This window comes from Ovis canadensis, chromosome 3 (genome assembly GCF_042477335.2).
Source record: "Ovis canadensis isolate MfBH-ARS-UI-01 breed Bighorn chromosome 3, ARS-UI_OviCan_v2, whole genome shotgun sequence".
Taxonomy (NCBI): Eukaryota; Metazoa; Chordata; class Mammalia; order Artiodactyla; family Bovidae; genus Ovis; species Ovis canadensis.
This window is the reverse complement of record NC_091247.1, coordinates 102,328,944-102,350,959: the sequence shown is the minus strand read 5'-3', so window position 1 is coordinate 102,350,959 and position 22,016 is coordinate 102,328,944. Positions and strand designations below refer to the sequence as shown.

General features: G+C 42.0%; 2 protein-coding genes across 7 annotated transcripts in view; one reads left to right on the top strand and one right to left on the bottom strand.

Moving 5' to 3' along the window:
* Positions 1-2,979: 2,979 nt before the first annotated feature.
* Positions 2,980-20,500, bottom strand: MITD1 (microtubule interacting and trafficking domain containing 1). Of its 3 annotated transcripts, none has more exons than XM_069583849.1 (8): positions 20,253-20,445; positions 8,512-8,705; positions 7,654-7,755; positions 5,199-5,335; positions 5,032-5,118; positions 4,090-4,205; positions 3,295-3,355; positions 2,980-3,199 (listed from the first exon to the last, which is right to left on the bottom strand). In XM_069583849.1, the coding sequence occupies exons 3-8, from the start codon at positions 7,700-7,702 to the stop codon at positions 3,104-3,106; spliced, it is 546 nt and encodes a 181-aa protein (XP_069439950.1). In that variant the 5' UTR covers positions 7,703-7,755; positions 8,512-8,705; positions 20,253-20,445; the 3' UTR covers positions 2,980-3,103. The 3 variants fall into 3 exon arrangements, with proteins under 3 accessions (XP_069439950.1, XP_069439951.1, XP_069439949.1); XM_069583850.1 differs by lacking the exon at positions 20,253-20,445 and adding an exon at positions 16,466-19,506; XM_069583848.1 differs by lacking the exon at positions 8,512-8,705 and having other exon boundaries at positions 20,253-20,500.
* MRPL30 (mitochondrial ribosomal protein L30) overlaps positions 20,468-22,016 on the top strand; it is a 32,618-nt gene continuing 31,069 nt past the window's right edge. For 2 of the 4 annotated variants that reach the window (XR_011255787.1, XR_011255786.1), the window contains exon 1: positions 20,559-20,655. The gene's annotated coding sequence lies outside the window, so the exon portion shown is untranslated. Of the gene's footprint in view, positions 20,681-22,016 lie in introns of all 4 variants that reach the window. The other 2 variants (XM_069583856.1, XM_069583857.1) reach the window with 2 other exon arrangements.

Here is a 22,016-nt window from a genome sequence, read left to right as displayed (position 1 = left end):
TGTGTCTTCTCAGGTGGCGCTAGTGGTAAGGAATCCGCCTACAATGCAGGAGATGAAAGAGACATGAGTTTGTCCCCTGGGTGGAGAACATCACCTGGAGTAGGAAATGGCAACCTGCTCCAGTATTCTTGTGTGGAAAATTCCATGGACAGAGGAGTCTCGCAGGCTACAGTCCATGGGGTTGCAAAGAGTCGGACACAACTGAGCTCACGCACGCGCATGTTCACACACAGATTCGCCCAATTTCCTATTTATAGTTTTTCACTTGTTTTTGTTCTGTAGGTGTCAGATTCAACTCACCTCTCTTGACTGCCTCTCACATTCACCAGAGGCCTTACTCCTAAATGCTCCCACTCTTCGTAAGCTGAGAATTCTGCTACACTTAATCTGGTCACAAACCTTCATTTATAATTTGTGGGTAGAGGCTTTCAGAAATGAGCTCCTTCAGCTGCTTGTTTTCTACTTCAACTTTTCTCATTTCATTCAATCTCAGAAAAAGAAATACCTTCTCTTCCTTAAAGCTGAGCCCCCTACTTGTACTGTGGATTTTTCTTCTCCAGCTTTTTTAAAAAAATACTTAAGCTGCATATGGTGTCAGTCGCATCACTGAGATCTTCTGTTGCAGATTCTCTAATTGCGGCTCTGGGGCTTAGTTGCTCCGTGCATGTGAGCTTTACTTCCCCGACCAGGAATTAAACCCATGTCCTCTGTATCTCAAGGCAGATTTTCTACCACTGGACCACCAGGGACGTCTGTGTGTGTTTTGTACTATCAATTATTTATCTCCTTTATCTTGCAGAAGTCTGTCTCAACTTTTACTGAATCATTAGTACTCTTGCCTGGGAAATCCTATGGGCGGAGGAGCCTGGTGGGCTTCAGTCCATGGGATCACTAAGAGTCAGACACGACTGAGCGCACTTTTCAGTTTCATGCATTGGAGAAGGAAATGGCAACCCATTCCCCTGTTCTTGCCTGGAGAGTCCCAGGGACGGGGGAACCTGGTGGGCTGCCCTGTATAGGGTCGCACAGAGTTGGACACGACTGAAGCAACTTAGCAGCAGCAACAGCAGCCTTAGTGAATGGACATGTGAATGTCTCCCCCTTCTCAAAGACTGCTGCTTAAGGGTTTACTGTTTCTTTCCATTGCATGGTTGCCATACTGCTTCAAAAAGTAGCACTCCTGCCAACCATTTAATGTCTCTATAGTTCATTCACATACTAATTCCTACAGTAGTTCCTGTTTATTGAGTGCCTACTCTGTGCCAGGTACTTTGCTAGTTGTTGGATGTTCCTGGTAAAAGAGACATGGTCACTGACCTTCAGTTCATTTCAGTTCAGTTTGGTTGCTCAGTCATGTCCAACTCTGTGACCCCCATGAACCACAGCACGCCAGGCCTCCCTGTCCAACACCAACTCCTGGAGCCCACCGAAACTCATGTCCATTGAGTCGGTGATGGCATCCAACCATCTCATCCTCTGTCGTCCTCTTCTCCTGCCCTCAACCTTTCCCAGCATCAGGGTCTTTTCAAGTGAGTCAGCTCTTTGCATCAGGTGGCCAAAGTATTGGAGTTTCAGCTTCAACATCAGACCTTCCAAAGAACACCCAGGACTGATCTCCTTTAGAATGGACTCCTTTTGAATGGACTGGTGGGATCTCCTTGCAGTCCAAGGAGGCAATGGCACCCCACTCAAGTACTCTTGCCTGGAAAATCTCATGGATGGAGGAGCCTGGTGGGCTGCAGTCCATGGGGTCGTGAAGAGTTGGACACGGCTGAGTGACTTCACTTTCACTTTTCACTTTCATGCATTGGAGAAGGAAATGGCAACCCACTCCAGTGTTCTTGCCTTGAGAATCCCAGGGATGGGGGAGCCTAGTGGGCTGCCGTCTATGGGGTCACACAGAGTTGGACACGACTGAAGCAACTTAGCAGCAGCAGCAGCACAGACAGAACTTATTTCTTTGAAGACCTTATTTCCAAATATGGTTACATTCCAAGGTACCAGGGGTTGGGATTTAAACGTGAATTTCTAAAGGTTATGTGTGTGCACAATCAACCCTTAACAGAGGGCTTTCAGGGTCCCCCCCAATCCCAGACTACTCTGCCCAACTCTGTTCCTATGACCTCTACCTGGCTTTGTCCCTCCACAGTATTCACTCTTGATTTGAAATCTTCAAGCTTTTCCAGATGTAATGTTCAGAAGGGCACTCTCCAACACCAGGACTTCTTTTCCCCTCTACAGACTTTGGCTTAGCTTATTCTTCAAGCTTCTGGTCTGCCCACTGCCTCTAGCAGTATCCCCTCTCCCAGCTGATCCCCATGGGACCTAGTCTGTCCCCAACCAGTCAACTGGCATCTTGATGGATAGGCTTTCCCAGGACAATTGATGCTAAGCTGCAGAGCTTTACAGATGTTCCAGTCAAGGTTAAGTGAGCTGCCAAATGCATCTGGTATTACTAAAAGGCTTGATTTGCCTTTATAAGGAGTTAAGTAATAGAGGATAACTGAATTTAGGTAAATATCTGCTGCTGCTAAGTCGCTTCAGTCGTGTCCGACTCTGTGCAACCCCATAGACAGCAGCCCACCAGGGTCCCCGTCCCTGGGATTCTCAAGGCAAGAACACTGGAGTGGGTTGCCATTTCCTTCTCCAATGCATGAAAGTGAAAAGTGAAAGGGAAGTCGCTCAGTCATGTCCGACTCTTTGCGACCCTATGGACTGCAGCCTACCAGGCTCCTCCGTCCATGGGATTTTCCAGGCAAGAGTACTGGAGTGGGGTGCCATTGCCTTCAAAGACACATAATTGTAGGGACTTCCTGGGTGGTCCAGTGGCTAAGGTCTTGATTCATTCATCAACATCCAAATAAGAGAAAATCTGGGGAAATGTTTCAACTAACTATACTTGAAACACTAAGTACTCTGAGTAACCTATTGATAAAAGTATTCAGGATTGGTCACACAACTGAACAAGGAATCCATACATTAGTAGAAATATAAAAATTTATTGTTAAATTCATACATTATAGGAATGATCTGTCCAAAGTTTAAAAAAAAAACCAACATTCATTTAAAGTAGAAATGTATATGTAAATTAGGCTACTATCTATCATATTTTTTTCGTGTGCTTATTATGAAAAATGTCCACTGTTGTTTCATGACATGGTCTTAAATCAAAATCACAATATCCAAGGGAAAAACGACTCTAAGAAGAGAAGAGAAGAGTTTTTTTTTAACAAAAAGGATCAAAGCCATTTTGTTAAAGAATGCTACACAGTCACACATGAGACTATATCCTACCTGTGGTTTCTTAAAATAATCAAGTCCCCTTCCAATCTTAATTATCCATCCATTGTTGAACCTATTGAAATTAGTAATATAGTATTATACTCCAGACATTTAGGTCAGACAATGATCAAAGTTGTATGAAGTGTCAGCTAAATCTCCCCCTAACAAATAAAATCACTTCTTTCAGTGGCAAGAGTTGACCCAAACCTGAGTTTACCTATGGGCTGTGTCTACAATGAAACAAAACAACCATTAGCTGATAAAAGATTTTAACAGTTCAATTAAACCTTCCTCATGAATTTCATCGTCCTGAGAAAGCTTCCCTGTTCTGCTAACAAGTGGCTTCCAAGTGTACTCAGGCAGACTGGTGATGTTTCAGGGACTCCCCTGCCTAGAGGTGGGGATCTACCAGGGCAGAGGAAGCCCTGATGGGCACAACACAGCATCCTGTCATGCCTACTAGAAAACTTAATAAACTATAAGAAGTAAAGCCAAATTAAATAAATACCACTATCACCCCAAAAGGAAATCATCCCAATGACATAATACTGTATGTATAATTGGATATTAAAGTACTTTGCTCAGATGACACAGAACATGTAAATTTTATTCCTTAGAAAATAGGAAACTCACATAGAGGACACAATTAGCCAGATTTTTTTTCTTCAAAAGTGAAAAATACTAAAATTAAGCTTTATTTAAAATTTTAATACTTAAGTGGAATAGTATATATAATTATATATAATTTATGAGAAATTAAAAGTATTTTTCAACTGCATAAAAATTAAAGTATTACTATATACTAACCTAATTTCTCGGTCATGTATTGAAGAAGAATATTCTAATTCCAAACACACGCCGTGATTCCTGAGCGACTGTTTTATTTCTTCCAGGCCACTACTCTGCTGCCGTTTCCCAGTGCCCTGTTAATAGGAAAAAGAAGACCCCAATTTTTTGACTCAGTTGTTAATATTTTAAATTATCCCTCAGCTATGCAGTGTGTGTGTGCAGTTACACAGCTGTGCCCCTGGCAGGTGGATTCTTCACCTCTGAGCCACCTAGGAAGCCCATGCAACGTATATCTTAGGTGAATTAAAATGTAAATATCCTACCCTAGTTTCACTGTCCATTACTGCAAAGAAGCAGCCAAAGAAGATGAAGTCATTTAAGAGCAACTGTTTTTATCAAAATGATCATTTTTTTTTCCTAATGTGAACATAACCCAATTTGGTGCCATCTTCTAAGATGTATTCTAATGGTGCTGTTTATTCAGATGAGGCTTTATTCTCAAATTGATCCTGGAAATATGAATTGTTTAGAATTATCCCTATTTAAATCAAAATCAAGATAGAGATGATAGAAACTATCAATACTGAAGACAGAGTGATTGACTCATAGATCATCCAAGAAACTAACTTGAACAACTATTTGAATAAGAGAGCTCAGCTAAGTGGCCAAATGCAAGGTACAGCATACTAAAATCAACAGCATTTTCTCCAGTGTGTTTTGTGCCTATTCCCAGATGGCTCAGGAGTAAAGAATCCACCTGCCAATGAAGGAGATGCAAGAGATGCGGGTTTGACCCCTGGGTCGGGAAGACCTCCTGGAGGAGGAAATGGCAACCCACTCTCAGTATTCTTGCCTGGAGAATCCCATGGACAGAGGACTATCCTACAGTCCTACAGCTACATCCTACAACTGAGTGAAGTTCATGATGTTAAGAAAGAGAAAATGCTTTCAGGTACCTACTTCATCCAGAGAGGTGAGAAGATGAATAGTTTTTACTTTACATGGTCTCTTAACCAGCATCTCACAAAATCGAAGGAAGTTATACAGCTGAAAGACATTAGGATAGGTTATTACTCATACATGTTAAACAATAACTATTTCATCCTATGTGAGTCCATTTCACCTACCTGATGTGTGTGTCTAATATAAGGATCTTCTATCCAAACTTCTGTAACTGTTTCACTCAGGTATTCTTGAAAAAGGGACTCATAACTGAAACCTGTTGCATTCTCTTCTATTTTAATTTGCTTGTGATATTTTCCGGCTACAAAACAGAAGTTTCTGTGATAAAACCAGTGACTACTTGTTTTCTTTTTATACATACTATATTTAGAAACTGAAAAATCAGGAGCACATACAAGTTAATGTTTTTAAACTCATGCACTAAAAAAAAAAAAAAAACACAAACCTCATGCACTCAGCGAGCATTGTCAAATGCTTAATCTATACCAGACACATTGCAAGATGCTACACACACACACAGGTAAATAAGGTAAACTGTCCAATGAGTTTTGCCTTCATGGAGGCCAGGCAAGTGGGAAAGTCCAGAGATTTCTTGGAATAGGTTCTTGAGCTAAATCCTATAGAACCAGACAGTTTATTCAAGAGAGAACCATACTGTATACAAAGATATCTAATATTTTTATCACCATGAGTAGAATCATAAGCTATGATCCAGTGGGCAACTAGTCTTTTTCTTCAGATTTAAGTCTTTTTATGTCTTGCAATTTAATAGCTGAGGTATTACATATATGGTTTTCCCGACGGCTCAGCAGTAAAGAATCCACCTGCAATGCAGGAGACTTAGGTTTGATCCTTGTGTTGGGAAGATTCCCTAGAGAACTCCAGTATTCAACTCACTCCAGTATTCTTGCCTGAAAAATCCCATGGACAGAGGAGCCTGGTGGGCTACAGTCCAAAGGGTCACAAAGAGTCAGACATGAATGAGTTACTAAGCACACATTAAATATATAAATGCAATATAATATGGAGTCTAGGAGTCTTAGAACTTGTAGAGTGTGTTAAGCAGAAACTTATAGTACTTCTTAATAATCCAAGCCAAAGACTAGAATGCCATAGGGTCAGCAGGGGAGTTCTATTGTTTTTGTTCATTCAAAATGAATAATTATTGAATAAGTTATCAAAGACCTTTAAGGTTGGTTTTTTTTTTTAATATGATCCTTAATGGTAGTTCCTGATTTATATGGTGGTTGCACTTTTAAACTTTGTTTGAAAATCAGTGGTTTGGATTCTGTTCCTAATATTTCAAAACATAAAATGTTATAAACTGTGCATCAGTTTTCAAGTTAAGTCCAATAGGTTAGTTTAAGCCAGTGTATTTAAGCCACAAAGTTGATGGTACTCTATTGCTTTCAGATTTCAGAGGGAAACTGCATTGCAGGTTTCAATTTGGGATGAAGTAAACAATTTTATTACTCCTCAACAAAGTAGCCAGCTAGCCAGGTTAATCAGGGTAGCCAGGATTTGGGATAGTACAGAATACCAGGAAGAGGTGTGCAGAGGGCAGGAGTAAAGAGGAGCTGAGGGCTGGGGGACACTGATTTTTTTTTTTTTTTTTTGAGGACAGCAGTTCCTTTGACTTAGAATGCAGCAGCTGTGAATGTCAGGTGGCAACAGCCCTCTGTGTCTATATGTCCGTAAACTGGATGCTCAAAAAGTAGTGAACTAACCATACCTCCTGCATCTCTCATCACTGTGAGTCTCAGTCATGTCTGACTCTATGACCCCATGGACTACAGCCTACCAGGCTCCTCTGTCCATGGGATTTCCCAGGCAAGAATACTGGAGTGGGTTGTCATCTCCTCCTCCACGGGATCTTCCCCACCTAGGGATCAAACCCATGTCTCCTGTATTGGTAGGCTGATTCTTTACCACTGCGCCACCTGGGGAGCCCCCAGAGAACCAATTATAAATAGGGAACCATACCTTCTGCATCTCTGATCATTAAGAATACCTAACTCCTCAAACGTTCTGAATCAAGACAAAAATCTCAAAGAAGCCCTGGGCATTTCTTGAGCTACTTTAATATTTTGGTCATTTTATAAAGGGAGATACAAATGAGATATAGGCTTTACGTTCAGTATTGTTCTGCTTCATGGGGATCATGAATTCCTTAAAATGGCATGCAAAGTTCTGCAGTATGTAGAGCTGTCCTCAGATTCTCAGGAGGGTATCTGACTGCCACCTTCCCCTGAGCAGAAAACAAAACAACAGGGCAAAGGGCCTTCCCTTGTGGTCTAGTGGCTAAGACTCTGAGCTCCCAGAGCAGGGGTCTGGATTTGACCCCTGGTTAGGGAACTAGGTCCCATACACTGCAACTGAAAAAAAAAAAAAAAAAAGACCCTGCCCTTTTTTTAGTGATGCAACTAAGACCCAATGTAGCCAAATAAATAAATATTTTTTTAAAAAGTTAAGAACTGGAAATGCAGAGGAGACCTGTAAGCTCCCAAGGGTAAACAGTCCAGACCACACAGAGCTCCAAAGGGCACAGCCAGAAACACTGGATGAAACACACTTTGTCACAAGAGCTCAGGCACATACTCTCCAAAATAGCCTTCTTACCTTCTTTTTCTTGTTCCAAGCGTTTCTTTAAGTGTTCTGCTCTATCCATGTAGTCAGAAATTATTTTTCTGAGATTATGCTTCTTTGTTTCATCTGTGGTGCCTACAAATTAAAAAATAGACTCTCAAGATTCCAAACAGGCTTTCTCTTTGGTACAGGCAGTGTTTCCTAAGTTTTCCATGGATTTCCTGTCCTTTGGCATGGTTCACCTTCGTGCTAAAATACACAAATAATAGGCCCCAATTTAGCTTGATCCTGTACGACCTTCACCTTTGCACTGAGCATTGGAAGCCACTTTATTTAGGAGTGGGGACTCTGACACTGTGACTGACAGATGGGGACATTCAATCCGGTGCGGAGACAAAGGTGGCTTATTACATGTCACTGACTATGAGCACTATTTTGTTCCAATAACCCATAAGTTTGAAATCTTAGCACAGTCAAAAGATAGCAAACAACAGCCTTCTTCCACAAACCAGTCTCTGTTCCAGACTTCCCCTTTACAGCTTACATTGACTCATTTTCCCAGCCATCCCCAAAATCAAAGGTATTTTTGAGTATACATTATCAATAAAAGCTTATTCCAAGTCCCACCTCCAACCAGTTAACAAATTACTTCTGGTCCCTTCCTTCCTCCCTTTTAACACTGCTTTCATTTTTTAACTTTAATTTCATTTTTAAACTCTGTTTTTAAAAACATTATATTTTGAATTAATTATATATTTATGGAAAAGCTAGGAACATGGCAGAGACTCCCTTCATCCAGATTCCCCTATATTAACATATTATACAACTAGAGTACAATTACCAGAGCAAGCATATGAACATTCATACAACACTATTAGCTCATCTACATACCTTATTGGTATTTCACTAATTATCCCACTTCATTGTCCTTTATTGTGCCCATCTTTGGGTGAAATATTCCCTTGATATTTCCAATTTTCCTGAGATCTCTAGTCTTTCCCTTTTGTTGTTTTCTTCTAGTTTTATGTACTGTTCATTGAAGAAGGCCATGTTGTCTCTCTGTGCTATTCTCTGGAACTCTGCGTCTAGTTGGATGTAAAATTGGAAATATCAAGAGAAGATTTCACCCAAAGACAGGCACAATAAAGTACAGAAACAGTAAAGACCTAGTAGACACTGAAGATATCAAGACATGGAAAGAATACACAGAAGAACTGTACAATAAAGGTCTTAATGAACCAGATTACTCTGATGATGTGGTCAGTCACCCAGAGCCAGACATTCTGGAGTTTGAAGTCAAGTGGGCTTTAGGACTCACTGCTGTTAATAAAGCTAGTGGATGTGATGGAATTCCAGTGCTCACTCACTGCAGCTGTGTACGACTCTGTGGGACTCCGTGACTGTAGCCCGCCAGGCTCCTCTGTCCATGGGATTCTCCAGGCAAGAATACTGGAGTGGGTTGCCATTCCCTTCTCCAGGAGATCTTCCAGACCCAGGAATCAAACCTACATTTCTTACATTTCCTGCACTGGCAGGTGGCTTCTTTACCACTGGCACCACCTGGAATTACAGTAGAACTATTCAAACAAAACCCCAAAGGAAGAGGCCCTCAAGGTGTTGCAGTCAGTATCTCAGCAAATCTGGAAGACTCAGCAGTGGCCACAGGACTGGAAAAGGTCAATCCTCATCCCAATTCCCAGGAAGGGTAGTACTAAAGAATGAGCTAACAGTTGGATAACAGTTAGATAATTGCACTCATCTCCCATACTAGTAAGGTCACGCTTAAAATCTTGTATACTAGGCTTCAGCATTATGTGAACCAAGAAGTTCCAGATGTCCAAGCTGGGTCTAGAAAACGAAGAGGAACCAGAGATCAAATTGCCAACATTTGCTGGATCTTAGAGAAAGCAAAGAAATTCCAGAAAAACATCTACCTCTGTTTCATCACCTATGCTAAAGCCTTTGACTGTGTGGATCATAACAAACTATGGAAAGCTCTTAAAGAGATGGGAATACGAGACCATCTCACCTATCTCCTGAGAAACCTGTGTGCAGGTCAAGAAGCAACAGTTAGAAGCCTGTATGGAACAACTGATTGGTTCAAGATTGAGAAAGGAGTATGACAGGGCTGTCTGCTGTTACCCTGTTTGTTTAACCTATACACTGCTGAGCACATCAGGAGAAATGCTGGGTTGGATGAGCTACAAGCTGGAATCAAGATAGATGGGAAAAACATTAACAGCCTTAGATGTGTGGATGATACCACTCTAATGGCAGAAAGCAAAGAGGAACTAGAGAGCCTCTTGATGAGGGTGGAGGAGGACAGTGACTACTAAAAAAACTAAGATCATGGCATCTGGCCCCATTACTTCATGACAAATGGAAGGGGAAAAGGAAGTAGTGACAGGTTTCCTCTTCTTGAGCTCTATAATCACTGCATATGGTGACTGCAGTCATGAAGTCAGAAGAAAACTGTTTTTTGACAGGAAAGCTATGACGAACATATACAGTGTGCTGAAAAGCTGAGACATTACTTGGTTGACAAAGGTCTGTATAGTCAAGGCTATGGTCTTCCCAGTGGTCACATATGGATGTGAGAGCTGGACTGTAAAGAAGACAGAACGCCAAAGAACTGATGCCTTTGAACTGTGGTGCTGGAGAAGACTCCTCAAAGTCCCCTGGACAGCAAGGAAATCAAATCAGTCAATCTTAAGGGAAATCAACCCTGAATATTCATTGGAAGGACTGATGCTGAAGCTCTAGTATGTTGGTCATCTGATGCAAACAGCCAATTCATTGGAAAAGTCCCTGATGCTAGGAAAGATTGAGGGCAGGAGGAAAAGAGGGCGTCAGAGGATGAGATGGATGGATGGCATCACTGATGCAATGGCATTAACTTGGGCAAATTTTGGGAGATGGTGAGGAACAGGGAGGCCTGGCATGCTGCAGTCAATGGGGTTGCAGAGTCCAACACAACTGGGTGACTGAATATCAACAGTTATCCCACTAAAGAAAGTTTTCTGGTCTAGGATCCCACATACATAGCATTTAGGGGTTATGCCTCTTTAGTCTTCTCCAGTCTGTAATAGTTCCTTTAGTATGTTTCTGCCTTTTATGACCTTGACATTTAGGAAAAGTAAGCAGTCACTTATTTTGTAGAATGTGTCTCATTTTGGGCTGCCCCTGTTTTCTGAGGATAAGATTGAGGTTATACATATATTTAGCAAGAAAATCACAGAAGTGTTGTGCCCTTCTTGGTGGGTACATGAGGTCAATATGTCTTATTACTGGAGATGTCAACTTTGATGACTTGGTTAAGGTGGAGTTTACAGATTTCTCCACTAGAAAGTCACTAATTTCTATTTTGTATGAAAAGCTATCTTGTGGGTAAATATCCTGTCTCTCTTCACTCTTCATCCACTAATTTTAGGATCTACTGATGGTTTTTTTTTTTTTGGCCATGGCATGCAGCATGTAGGATCTTAGCTGCCCGACCAGGGATTGAACTTGAGCCCCCTGCATTGGAAGGCAAAGTCTTAACCATTGGACTGCCAAGGAAGTCCCATTGATGGCCTTTCTCTGTAACAATTACTACTGCTGCTGCTGCTGCTGCTGCTAAGTCACTTCAGTCATGTCCAACTCTGTGCGACCCCAGAGACGGCAGCCCACCAGGCTCCCCCGTCCCTGGGATTCTCCAGGCAAGAATACTGGAGTGGGTTGCCATTTCCTTCTCCAATGCATGAAAGTGAAAAGTGAAAGTGAAGTCACTGAGTCGTGTCCAACTCTCAGCAATCCCATGGACCTCAGCCCACCAGGCTCCTCCGTCCATGGGATTTTCCAGGCAAGAGTACTGGAGTGGGGTGCCATTGCCTTCTCCGAATTACTACCGCAGTATTTGCCAAATGGTGATTTTCTATTTCCATCATTTCTACTTAATGTATTAACTGGAATTCCAGTGTAAGGAAAAGCTGTCCCTTCTCGCTCATCTACTTATTTATTCTACTAATAATTTATATCAATATGGACTCATGGATATTTTACTTTATGGGTTGTAATTGAAAACTATCAATTTTTTAAATTTATTTTTTAATTGAAGGATAATTGCTTTACAGAATTTTGTTGTTTTCTGTCAAACCTCAACACGAATCAGCCATAGGTATACATATGTCCCCTCTCTTTTGAACCTTCCTTCCATCTCCCGCCCCATCCCTCCCCTCTAGATTGATACAGAGCCCCTGTCTGAGTTTCCTGAGCCATACACCAAATTTCCATTGGCTATCTATTTCATACATGGTAAGGTAAGTTTCCATGTTACTCTTTCCATAGATCTCACCCTCTCCTCCCCTCTCCCCATGTCCGTAAGTCTATTCTGTTTCTCCACTGCTGTCCTGTGAATAAATTCTTCAGTGCCATTTTCCTAGATTCTGTATATATGCCTTAGAATATGATATTTCTCTTTCTCTTTCTGACTCACTTCACTCTGTATAATAGGTTCTAGGTTCATCCACCTCGTCAGAACTTACTCAAATGTGTTCCTTTTTATGGTGTAATATAAAAATGTAGTAATATTCTGTTGTGTATATGTACCACAGCTTCTTTATCCAGTCATGTCAATGGACATCTAGGTTGCTTCCATGTTCTGGCTATTTTAAATAGTGCTGCAATGAACATTAGGGTACATGTGTCTTTTTCAATTTTGGTTTCCTCAGGGTATAAGCCTGCTAGTGGGATTGCTGGGTCATATAGTGGTTTTATTCCTAGTATTTTAAGGAATCTCCATACTGTCTTCCACACTGGCTGTATCAATTTACATTCCCACCAACAGTGCAAGAGCATTCCCTTTTCTCCACATGCTCTCCAGCATTTATTGTTTGTAGACTTTCCACTGGATCATGGAAAAAGCAAGAGAGTTCCAGAAAAACATCTATTTCTGCTTTATTGACTATGCCAAAGCCTTTGACTGTGTGGACCACAATAAACTGTGGAAAATTCTGAAAGAGATGGGAATACCAGACCACCTGACCTGCCTCTTGAGAAATCTGTATGCAGGTCAGGAAGCAACAGTTAGAACTGGACATGGAACAACAGACTGGTTCCAAATAGGAAAAAGAGTATGTCAAGGCTGTATATTGTCATCTTGCTTATTTAACTTATATGCAGAGGACATCATGAGAAACGCTGGGCTGGAAGAAGCACAAGCTGGAATCAGGATTGCCGGGAGAAATATCAAATAACCTCAGATATGCAGATGACACCACCCTTATGGCAGAAAGTGAAGAGGAACTAAAAAGCCTCTTGATGAAAGTGAAAGAAGAGGGTGAAAAAATTGGCTTAAAGCTCAACATTCAGAAAACTAAAATCATGGCATCTGGTCCCATCACTTCATGGGAAATAGATGGGGAAACAGTGGAAACAGTGTCAGACTTTATTTTTTTTGGCTCCAAAATCACTGCAGATGGTGATTGCAGCCATGAAATTAAAAGACCCTTACTCCTTGGAAGAAAAGTTATGATCAACCTAGATAGGATATTCAAAATCAGAGACATTACTTTGCCAACAAAGGTCCGTCTAGTCAAGGCTATCGTTTTTCCAGTGGTCATGTATGGATGTGAGAGTTGGACTGTGAAGAAGGCTGAGTGCCGAAGAATTGATGCTTTTGAACTGCGGTGTTAGAGAAGACTCTTGAGAGTCCCTTGGACTGCAAGGAGATCCAACCAGTCCATTCTGAAGGAGATCAGCCCTGGGATTTCTTTGGAAGGAATGATGCTAAAGCTGAAACTCCAGTACTTTGGGCACCTCATGCGAAGAGTTGACTCATTGGAAAACACTCTGATGCTGGGAAGGATTGGGGGCAGGAGGAGAAGGGGACGACAGAGGATGAGATGCCTGGATGACATCACTGACTCGATGGATGTGAGTCTGAGTGAACTCCGGGAGTTGGTGATGGACAGGGAGACCTGGCGTGCTGCGATTCATGGGGTTGCAGAGTCGGACACGACTGAGCGACTGAACTGAACTGAACTGATTCTGACTGGTGTGAGGTGATATCTCATTGTAGTTTTGATTTGCATTTCCCTAATAATGAGTGGTATTGAGCATCTTTTCATGAGCTTGTTAGCCATCTGTATGTCTTCTTCGGAGAAATGTCTGTTTAGGTCTTTTTCCCTCTTTTTGATTGGGTTGTTTTCTGGCATTGGTTTGTATGAGCTGCTCTTTTGGAAATTAATACTTTGTCAGTTGTTTCATTTGCTATTATTTTCTCCCATTCTGAGGGTTGTCTTTTCACCTTGCTTATAGTTTCCTTTGCTGTGCAAAAGCTTTTAAGTTTAATCAGATCCTACTTGTTTATTTTTGTTTTTATTTCCATTACTCTAGGAGGTGAGTCATAGGGGATCTTGCTTTATGTCATCAAGTGTTCTGCCTATGTTTTCCTCTAAGACTTTTATAGTTTCTGGTCTTACATTTAGGTCTTTAATTCATTTTGAGTTTATCTTTGTGTATGGTGTTAGGAAGTGTTCTAATTTCATTCTTTTACCTATAGCTGTCCAGTTTTCCCAGCACCATTTGTTGAAGAGCCTATCTTTGCCCCATTGTATATTCTTGCCTCCTTTGTAAAAAATAAGGTACCCACAAGTGCATGGGTTTATTTCTGGGCTTTTGATCTTGCTCCATTAGTCTGTATTTCTGTTTTTGTGCCAGTACCATACTGTCTTGATGACTGTAGCTTTGTAGTATAATCTGAAGTCCGGAAGGTTGATTCTTCCAGCTCCATTCTTCTTTCTCAAGACAGCTTTGGCTATTTGGGGTCTTTTGTGTTTCCATATGAATTGTGAAATTTTTTTGTTCTAGTTCTGTGAAAAATGCCATTGGTAATTTGATAGGGATTGCATTGAATCTGAAGATTGCATTTGGTAGTATAGTCATTTTCACAATCTTGATTCTTCCTGCCCAGGAACATGGAATATTTCTCCATCTGTTTATGTAGTCTTTGATTTCTTTCCTTAGTGTTTTATAATTTTCTGTGTACAGTTCTTTTGTCTCCTTAGGTAAGTTTATTCCTATTTAATTCTTTTTGTTGCAATGGTGAATGGGATTGATTCTTTAATTTCTCTTTCTGATTTTTCATTGTTAGTATATTAGTATGTAGAAATGCAAGTGATTTCTGTGTATTGATTTTGTATCCTGCATCTTTGTTAAATTCACTGATTAGCTGTAGTAATTTTCTGAACTATCTTTAGGGTTTTTTATGTACAGTATCATGTCATCTGCAAACAGTGAGAGCTTTACTTCTTCTTTTCCAATCTGGATTCCTTTTATTTCTTTTTCTTCTCTGATTAGTGTAACTATGTTAAATAATAGTGGTGAAAGTGGACACCCTTGTCTTGTTCCTGATGTTAGGGGGAATGCTTTCAGTTTTTTACCATTGAGAATAATGTTTACTATAGGCTTATCATATATGGCCTTTACTATGTTGAGGTAGGCTCCTTCCATGCCCATTTTTGAAGAGTTTTAATCATAAATGGGTGCTGAATTTTTTCAAAGGCTTTTTCTGCACCTATTGAGATCATCATATGCTTTTTATCTTTCAATTTGTTAATACGGTATACCACATTGATTGATTTGCATATGTTGAAAAATCCTTGCATTCTTGCAATAAACCCAACTTGATGATGGTGTATGGACTATTTATGTGTTGCTGAATTGTGTTTGCTAAAATTTTGCTGAAGATTTTTGCATCTATGTTCATCAGTGATATTGGCCTGTAGTTTTCTTTTTGTGTGTTGTCTTTGTCTGGTTTTGGTATCAGGATGAGAGTGGCCTTGTAAAATGAGTTTGGAACTGTTCCTTCCTCTGCAAGCATTTCTTGGAAGAGTTTTAGAAGGACAGGCATTAGGTCTTCTCTAAATGTTTGATAGAATTCTCCTGCGAAGTCATCTGGTCCTGGGCTTTTGGGAAACTATCATCATTTTCTTGCTTAAATATTATCAGCATTGGCTTTGAGAGCTCCTTGTGCTGGCTCCTGTGTTCTTTTGACGTACCCCATTATTTTTTGACTACTTCCTTACATTTTGGTGCAGAACGTTGTAGTTTTCTTGCTCCAGCCCCAAAATCAATCACTTCTCCCAGAGACTTTGGTTTGTTTTACTGAAGAATGGTATCAAGAGATCATATCCTGAGTGCTAAGTGTGCTTATTGTGGCTCGGGGAAAGTCTAGACCCTTTCTGTCAATATAGGCAGAAAGTCTATGGAGGTTTACTAATACATACATCTCTATTGCTGTATCTGTCCATCTGCATCAAAACCCACAAATTCATGCTAACTTTGATCCCACAGGGTTTATTCTAGCCTTCCTCCTTTCCTTACCTGTAACTTATTTCATTATCCACAATATATTTACTAGCTTGTTCCTGTTTAGATCCCTGGGTAGGGAAGATCCCTTGGGGAAGAAGATGGCTTCCCACTCCAGTATTCTTGCCTGGAGAATCCCATGGACAGAGGAGCCTGGGAGGCCACAGTTCATGGGGTTGCAAAGAGTCAGACATGACTGAGCAACTAATACTTTCACTTTCAAGTTCAGTATAGACATCAAGCAGTTTCAGAATTCTTAACCCATACTGTTGTGAGGAAAAAAAAAAATCAACCAACTAAAACATAGTGTTTGGGACTTCCTTGGTGGTCCAGAGGTTAAGAATACGCCTTCCAATGCAGTGGGCTCGGGTTCAATCCCTGGTCAGGGAACTAAGATCCCACATGCCACAGGGCAACTAAGCCCATCTGCCTCAACTAGAGAACCCATGCCGCAACGAAGACCCAGCACAATCAAAAAAGAATTAAAAAACAAAACCTGCTTTGCCACTTTTAGCTGTGTGACCTTGGCCAGTTATTCAACCTCTTTTTATCTTCTTGTCTAACACGGAAAGAGTAGCAGCACCCTAGAAAATTGTGGAGAGGACTAATTATGAAAAGCTAATTGCAAAGAGTTGACATGACTTAGCATCTGAACAACAACAAATTATGATACTGGCATGCAGACAATACTCAGTGTTGTCAGTATCATTATCATCTACTTAATTTCTTTATACACTGCCCTCTTGGCTTCCTTTAGAACTAGATTTTATCTAACACCTGTTTTCTTAACTCTACTGTTACTTTGCTACTGCCTATGCTGCTGCTGCTGTTGCTAAGTCACTTTAAATATATGCTATTTCCCCGTCCTCTTTCTTAATCATTATCCTCGATCACAGTTTGACCCATCCTTCAAACATGACTTTGTCTTCCAGGTTTCATCAGATAGCTATCTCCAAGTCCCACTGGAAACTCACTCCCACATCTAATCTATGAGCCAATGCCAGTAATTCAATGTCCACTCTGTTCTCTCCCTAATCAGTGGTGTCATTCAGGTCATGGTTCATTCAGGCCTTCATCTCCTCTCATCCTGACTCCTGCAGGAGTTCATTAATTAATCTGCTTGACTTCAGTCTCTTCAGGTTCATGTTTCTCCCACACTCTTTACCTGTTCACTCATTTATTCAAGAAATATTTACTGAGAACTTACCACATGCCAGGCATTATTCTAAGCACTGGAGACACAGCAGTTAATAAAGCAAAACAGGATTCCCCACTATCATTCAAACGGGAGGAAAGACAACAACAGAGATAAATTGGTAAAACACATATGTTAGACTGTGATAAAGTGCTATTAGATAAAGCAAGGAAGAAGGATAAGCGAGTCCTGGGATGGGGGTTGTAATTTCACTTTGGGGGTCAGGGAATGGCTTCACAAATAGTTGATTATTTGTATAAATACCTGAAAGAGGAGACAGAATAGGTCATGCAAATATTTGGGAGAAAAACATATGCCTAAGAGAGGCAACTTTAATTATGTCACTCCTTTGCAGAAACTTTAGTTTCTCCTTGTCAATGGAATGAGTTAAAATCTCCTGGCAGTCAAGGCCATCCACAGCATGCTCCAACCATCAGTCTATCTTTAAACTTCTCCTCTTCCTCTATAGGTATATGCTAAAGTGAACTGAACCACTTATTTAGTAAAACAGCACAGACAGAACTAGTACACTTTTAGCTGAGTTTCTGAAATTCTACTTACCCTTCCAAAACCCCTATCAAAAGCAACCCCCACCTTTCCATCCCCAAATGACCACTGGCAGTTTAAATCCTCATTGCATTTGTTTCCATGGCTCTTGGCACTTATTCCCTGCAGTACAGTTATTGCATTTATATCTTAACCTTCAAGATCATGTCACCATCTCTTTAACCACCACAGGATCAGAGGAGCACACAGGAGCAGAACTCCTGGGATTCTGCTGCTTCAGGGTCCAGCACTGTATGCCATGTCCCTTTCTGGGAGTCAGCAGAGCAGAGTTGCTAAAGCCTTGGGTTCCAGTTGTGACTCTACCAATGGTGGCAGAACTGGAAAGTGAACTTTGCTTTTTATGCTGTTAAAATGAGGGTAACATCACCTCATACTTCATAGGGCAACCATAAGGACGAACTGGGATCATGCTTCTAATGTGCTCTGCACACTGCCTACCACTCAAGACTTACAAATGATATTACTCTTATTATCACCATCATCAAATGGTCCCTGCCCAAGGTAGGGTTTTAGAGTTCTAAGAAAAGCACTGTACACTGAAGAGCAGCCTCTGCTGTCTCAAAGCTTCTGAAACATATCAGAAATATGCAGGCAAAAAGGCATAGAGGGGAGATCTTGGGCCAGACGGGGAACACAAGAGGATGGGGAGCAGGGGCTCATTTTAAGTCAATTAATATATAATTACATGTTTATTACTTGCAAGGGATTGTGCTCAGTGTTAAGGTTATTTGGGTACTTCTAGGGGCTTCCCTGGTGGCTGAGAGGTTAAAGCGTCTGCCTGCAATGTGGGAGACCCTGGTTTGATCCCTCAGTTGGGAAGATCCCCTGGAGAAGGAAATGGCAACCCACTCCAGTACTCTTGCCTGGAGAATCCCATGGAGGGAGGAGCCTGGTAGGCTACAGTAAACAGGGTCGCAAAGAGTTGGACATGACTGAGCTACTTCACAACACTGAATTGGTTATCTGATGCGAACAGCCAACTCATTGGAAAAGTCCCTGATGCCGGGAAAGACTGAGGGCAGAAGGAGAAGAGGGCATCAGAGGATGAGATGGCTGGATGGCATCAACTGATGGAATGGACATGAACTTCAGCAAACTTTGGGAGATGGTGAGGGACAGGGAGGCCTGGCATGCTGCAGTCCATGGGGTCACAAACAGTCGGACACAACTGGATGACTGAACGACTCAACAACAACAACAACAACACTGAATAACCATGTAACAGAAAGTCTTAACTCTCACAATCCTATACATTTCTCACACCAAATTTCAGTATATCCATTTCTAATGAAAAACTTAAATTGGAGTATAGTTGGGCTTCGTAGGTGGCGCTAGTGATAAAGAACTCACCTGCCAATGCAGGAGACATGGGAAACACTGGCTCAGTCCCTGGGTTAGAAGACCCACTCCAGTATTCTTGCTTGAAAAATCCCATAGACAGAGGAGCCTGGCAGGGCACCGTCCATGGGGTCACAAAGAATCCCCACATGACTGAGCAACTAATACTTTTATAGTTGATTTACACTGTCGTGGTGGTTTCATGGGTACAGCAAAGTGAATCAGTTACACACACACCTATATCCACTCTTTTAAAAATTCTTCTCTCATGTAAGTCAGCAGAGAGTACTCAGTAGAGGTCCCCGTGCTATACAGTAGGCCCTTATTAGTTTTAACTTATAATGAAAATGTTTAATGAGAAAAATAAGGAAAAGGGTGTAATGAACACCCTTATTATTTATCACCTAGATTTAAAAATTGTTAGCATTTTGTCATATTTGCTTCAACGTTCCAATTCAGACATCATGACAATTCCTTCCCAAACATGTTAGTCTGCACCCCTAAAATTAAGAATAGAGTTTGAAAAATACCATACTACCTAACAAAGTTAATAATTTTATTGCTACTTGTTCCATATACAATCTTCCTAAATTGATCCCCAAATATTTTATACAGTTCGTTCAAACCCAAGTCCCTTCAAGGCAACTACTACATCTGCTGCTGCTGCTGCTGCTGCTGCTGCTAAGTTGCTTCAGTCGTGTCCGACTCTGTGCGACCCCACAGACGGCAGCCCACGAGGCTCCCCGGTTCCTGGGATTCTCCAGGCAAGAACACTGGAGTGGGTTGCCATTTCCTTCTCCGACGCATGAAAGTGAAAAGTGAAAGGGAAGTCGCTCGATCGTGTCCGACTCTTAGCGACCCCACAGACTGCAGCCTACCAAGCTCCTCCGTCCATGGGATTTTCCAGGCAAGAGTACTGGAGTGGGGTGCCATCGCCTTCTCCGAACTATTACGTCTAGTTACCTCTTAAAATTCTAGAACAGTAACCTCTCTTTCATTGACGACATCATTCTAATAAAGATACAAAAGAAACCAGTCCACCTGTCCTGTAGAATACCCCATCTTCGGTATTTCACTGCTGTCTCGCGGCGAAAGGAATCGTTTTAACTCTTTCACTCCCACTCAGGCAAGACGGATGGCAACTCCATTTCCTCCAGTCTCTGCTCCCCGGCTCAGTGCTCACCTTTCAGAACCTGCAGGAGCATATCGATCCCCTCCTGGTAACACACCAGAGCCTGCGGGTTCCGGGACTCGGACTCCAGATCTAACGCCCGCTTTAACACCGTCAATGCAGCTGTTTTCCTAGTTTCCTGCTGCAAGCCGGACCTCGCCATAATCTCGGAAATTAGTTTTTCCTGTTCCTTGGTGGGTGGGTCAGCGGCGCGCCAGCATGCGGTCACGTGAACCTATGCCTCTGCGCTCTCTTTTTATGGTGCCGGAGTGGGAGGGAGTCGTCTGGAACTAAAGTGCTGCACTGTGTGTATGCACTGTTACGGCCGAGTTTGAGTGTGGCACTCTGGGTCCTTCCTCGGCTCCTGTTCTCCTCAGTGGTTAACTTAAGGCTGAGAGACTTGTAGCAACTGCTGGTGAGTGGGGAATGAGTGCCTGAAGGTATTGCATTTTTGCTAGGAGCATGTATCTGTGAACCCTATGCGGATGAGGATTGATTTTGTCTATTCAGCTGTGGGTTTACGAGTCACAGTAAGCTGTACGGGCCTGCGTCCAGGGTTGGCCCTTGGTCTCCCGAGAAGCCGCTTACCGGCTGGATCCCGTCTCCCGGTTTGAGGGTTCCCGGGACGCGGCCTGAGGAGCCCCGCCTCCTGGAGCTCGAGGACTGAGCGTCCCCGGCCGGGCAGTCTGACGGGAAAGGGTGTTTTAGCATTTTCTGTGCTTCTGTTTTACTCGTAACTTTGGCTTTCTGCTGGGGTCAGCCTAACGAATTGTTAATAGTGACACAAAATTGTATAATTTAAAAATTGCTGCATTTTAGAACGCAAACCCTCCGGAGTTGGCTTATTTTACCTTTTGGGATTTCCCTGAGGTCCAGTGGTTAAGACTCCAAGCTTGCGCTGGAGGAGGCGTGGGTTCTATCCCTGGTAGAGAAACTTAAGGTCCCGCTTGCTGTGGGACGCAGCCAAAAAAAAAAAAAAAAAAAATTACCGTTTTACTAAAAGTCGTGATTTTGCAACCGTGTCTTGATCGCTACCTACTCAAAGCTACTTGTTCTGCGTTGTTTTGTTTTGTATTTTCCCAAGAGGCACTTAGGAGGGCTGCCTAGTAGGCATTAGAGTTCAAAAAAGAGGCATTTCTTGCCCTCAGAGATGTCAGTTTGCTCAAAGGGAGGTTCTACGTTCTGCGTTCCTTCCCCACCCCCATTTACTATTAAATAGATGTCTTGCCTCTGGACTTCCCTGGTGGCTCAGATGGTAAAGTATCTGTCTACAATGCAGGAGACCCAGGTTCAGTCCCTGGGTTGGGAAGATCCCCTGGAGAAGGAAATGGCAATCCACTCCAGTACTATTGCCTGGAAAATCCCATGTACCTTGCCTCTTTAGAAAAGGAATTAGTTTTCTTTTTTTAAGAACAGTTACATGTACGGTCATTGTAAAAGAACAACAGCAGCAGACCTATCAAACAATATCAGGGAACAGTGTTAGGGAAAATAACTCTGGTAGCCTGCCCTTCTCTCCCCAGATATGCTAACGTTTCTCTGATAGGCTTCTAGAGTTTCACAGACAGCGCTCTCTCTTTTTAATGGGATGGAAGTGCGATCATACTCCTCAAGTGTGTGTGTGTGCTCAGTCTTGTCCAACTCTTTGTGACCCCATGGACTGTAGCTCAACAGCCGCTGTCCATTGGATTTTCCAGGCAAGAATACTGGAGTGAATTGCCATTTCCTACTACTCCAAGGGATCTTCCTGACCCAGGGATCGCACCCACATCTCTT

Coding starts and splice junctions, on each gene's coding strand:
- MITD1 (XM_069583848.1), bottom strand. CDS start 20,403: ATGGCGAGGTCCGGCTTGCAGCAGGAAACTAGGAAAACAGCTGCATTG. Junction 5,336..7,653: donor CTTGGAACAAGAAAAAGAAG/GTAAGAAGGCTA, acceptor TCTGTTTTGTAG/CCGGAAAATATCACAAGCAA. Junction 5,119..5,198: donor ATATTAGACACACACATCAG/GTAGGTGAAATG, acceptor AATGTCTTTCAG/CTGTATAACTTCCTTCGATT.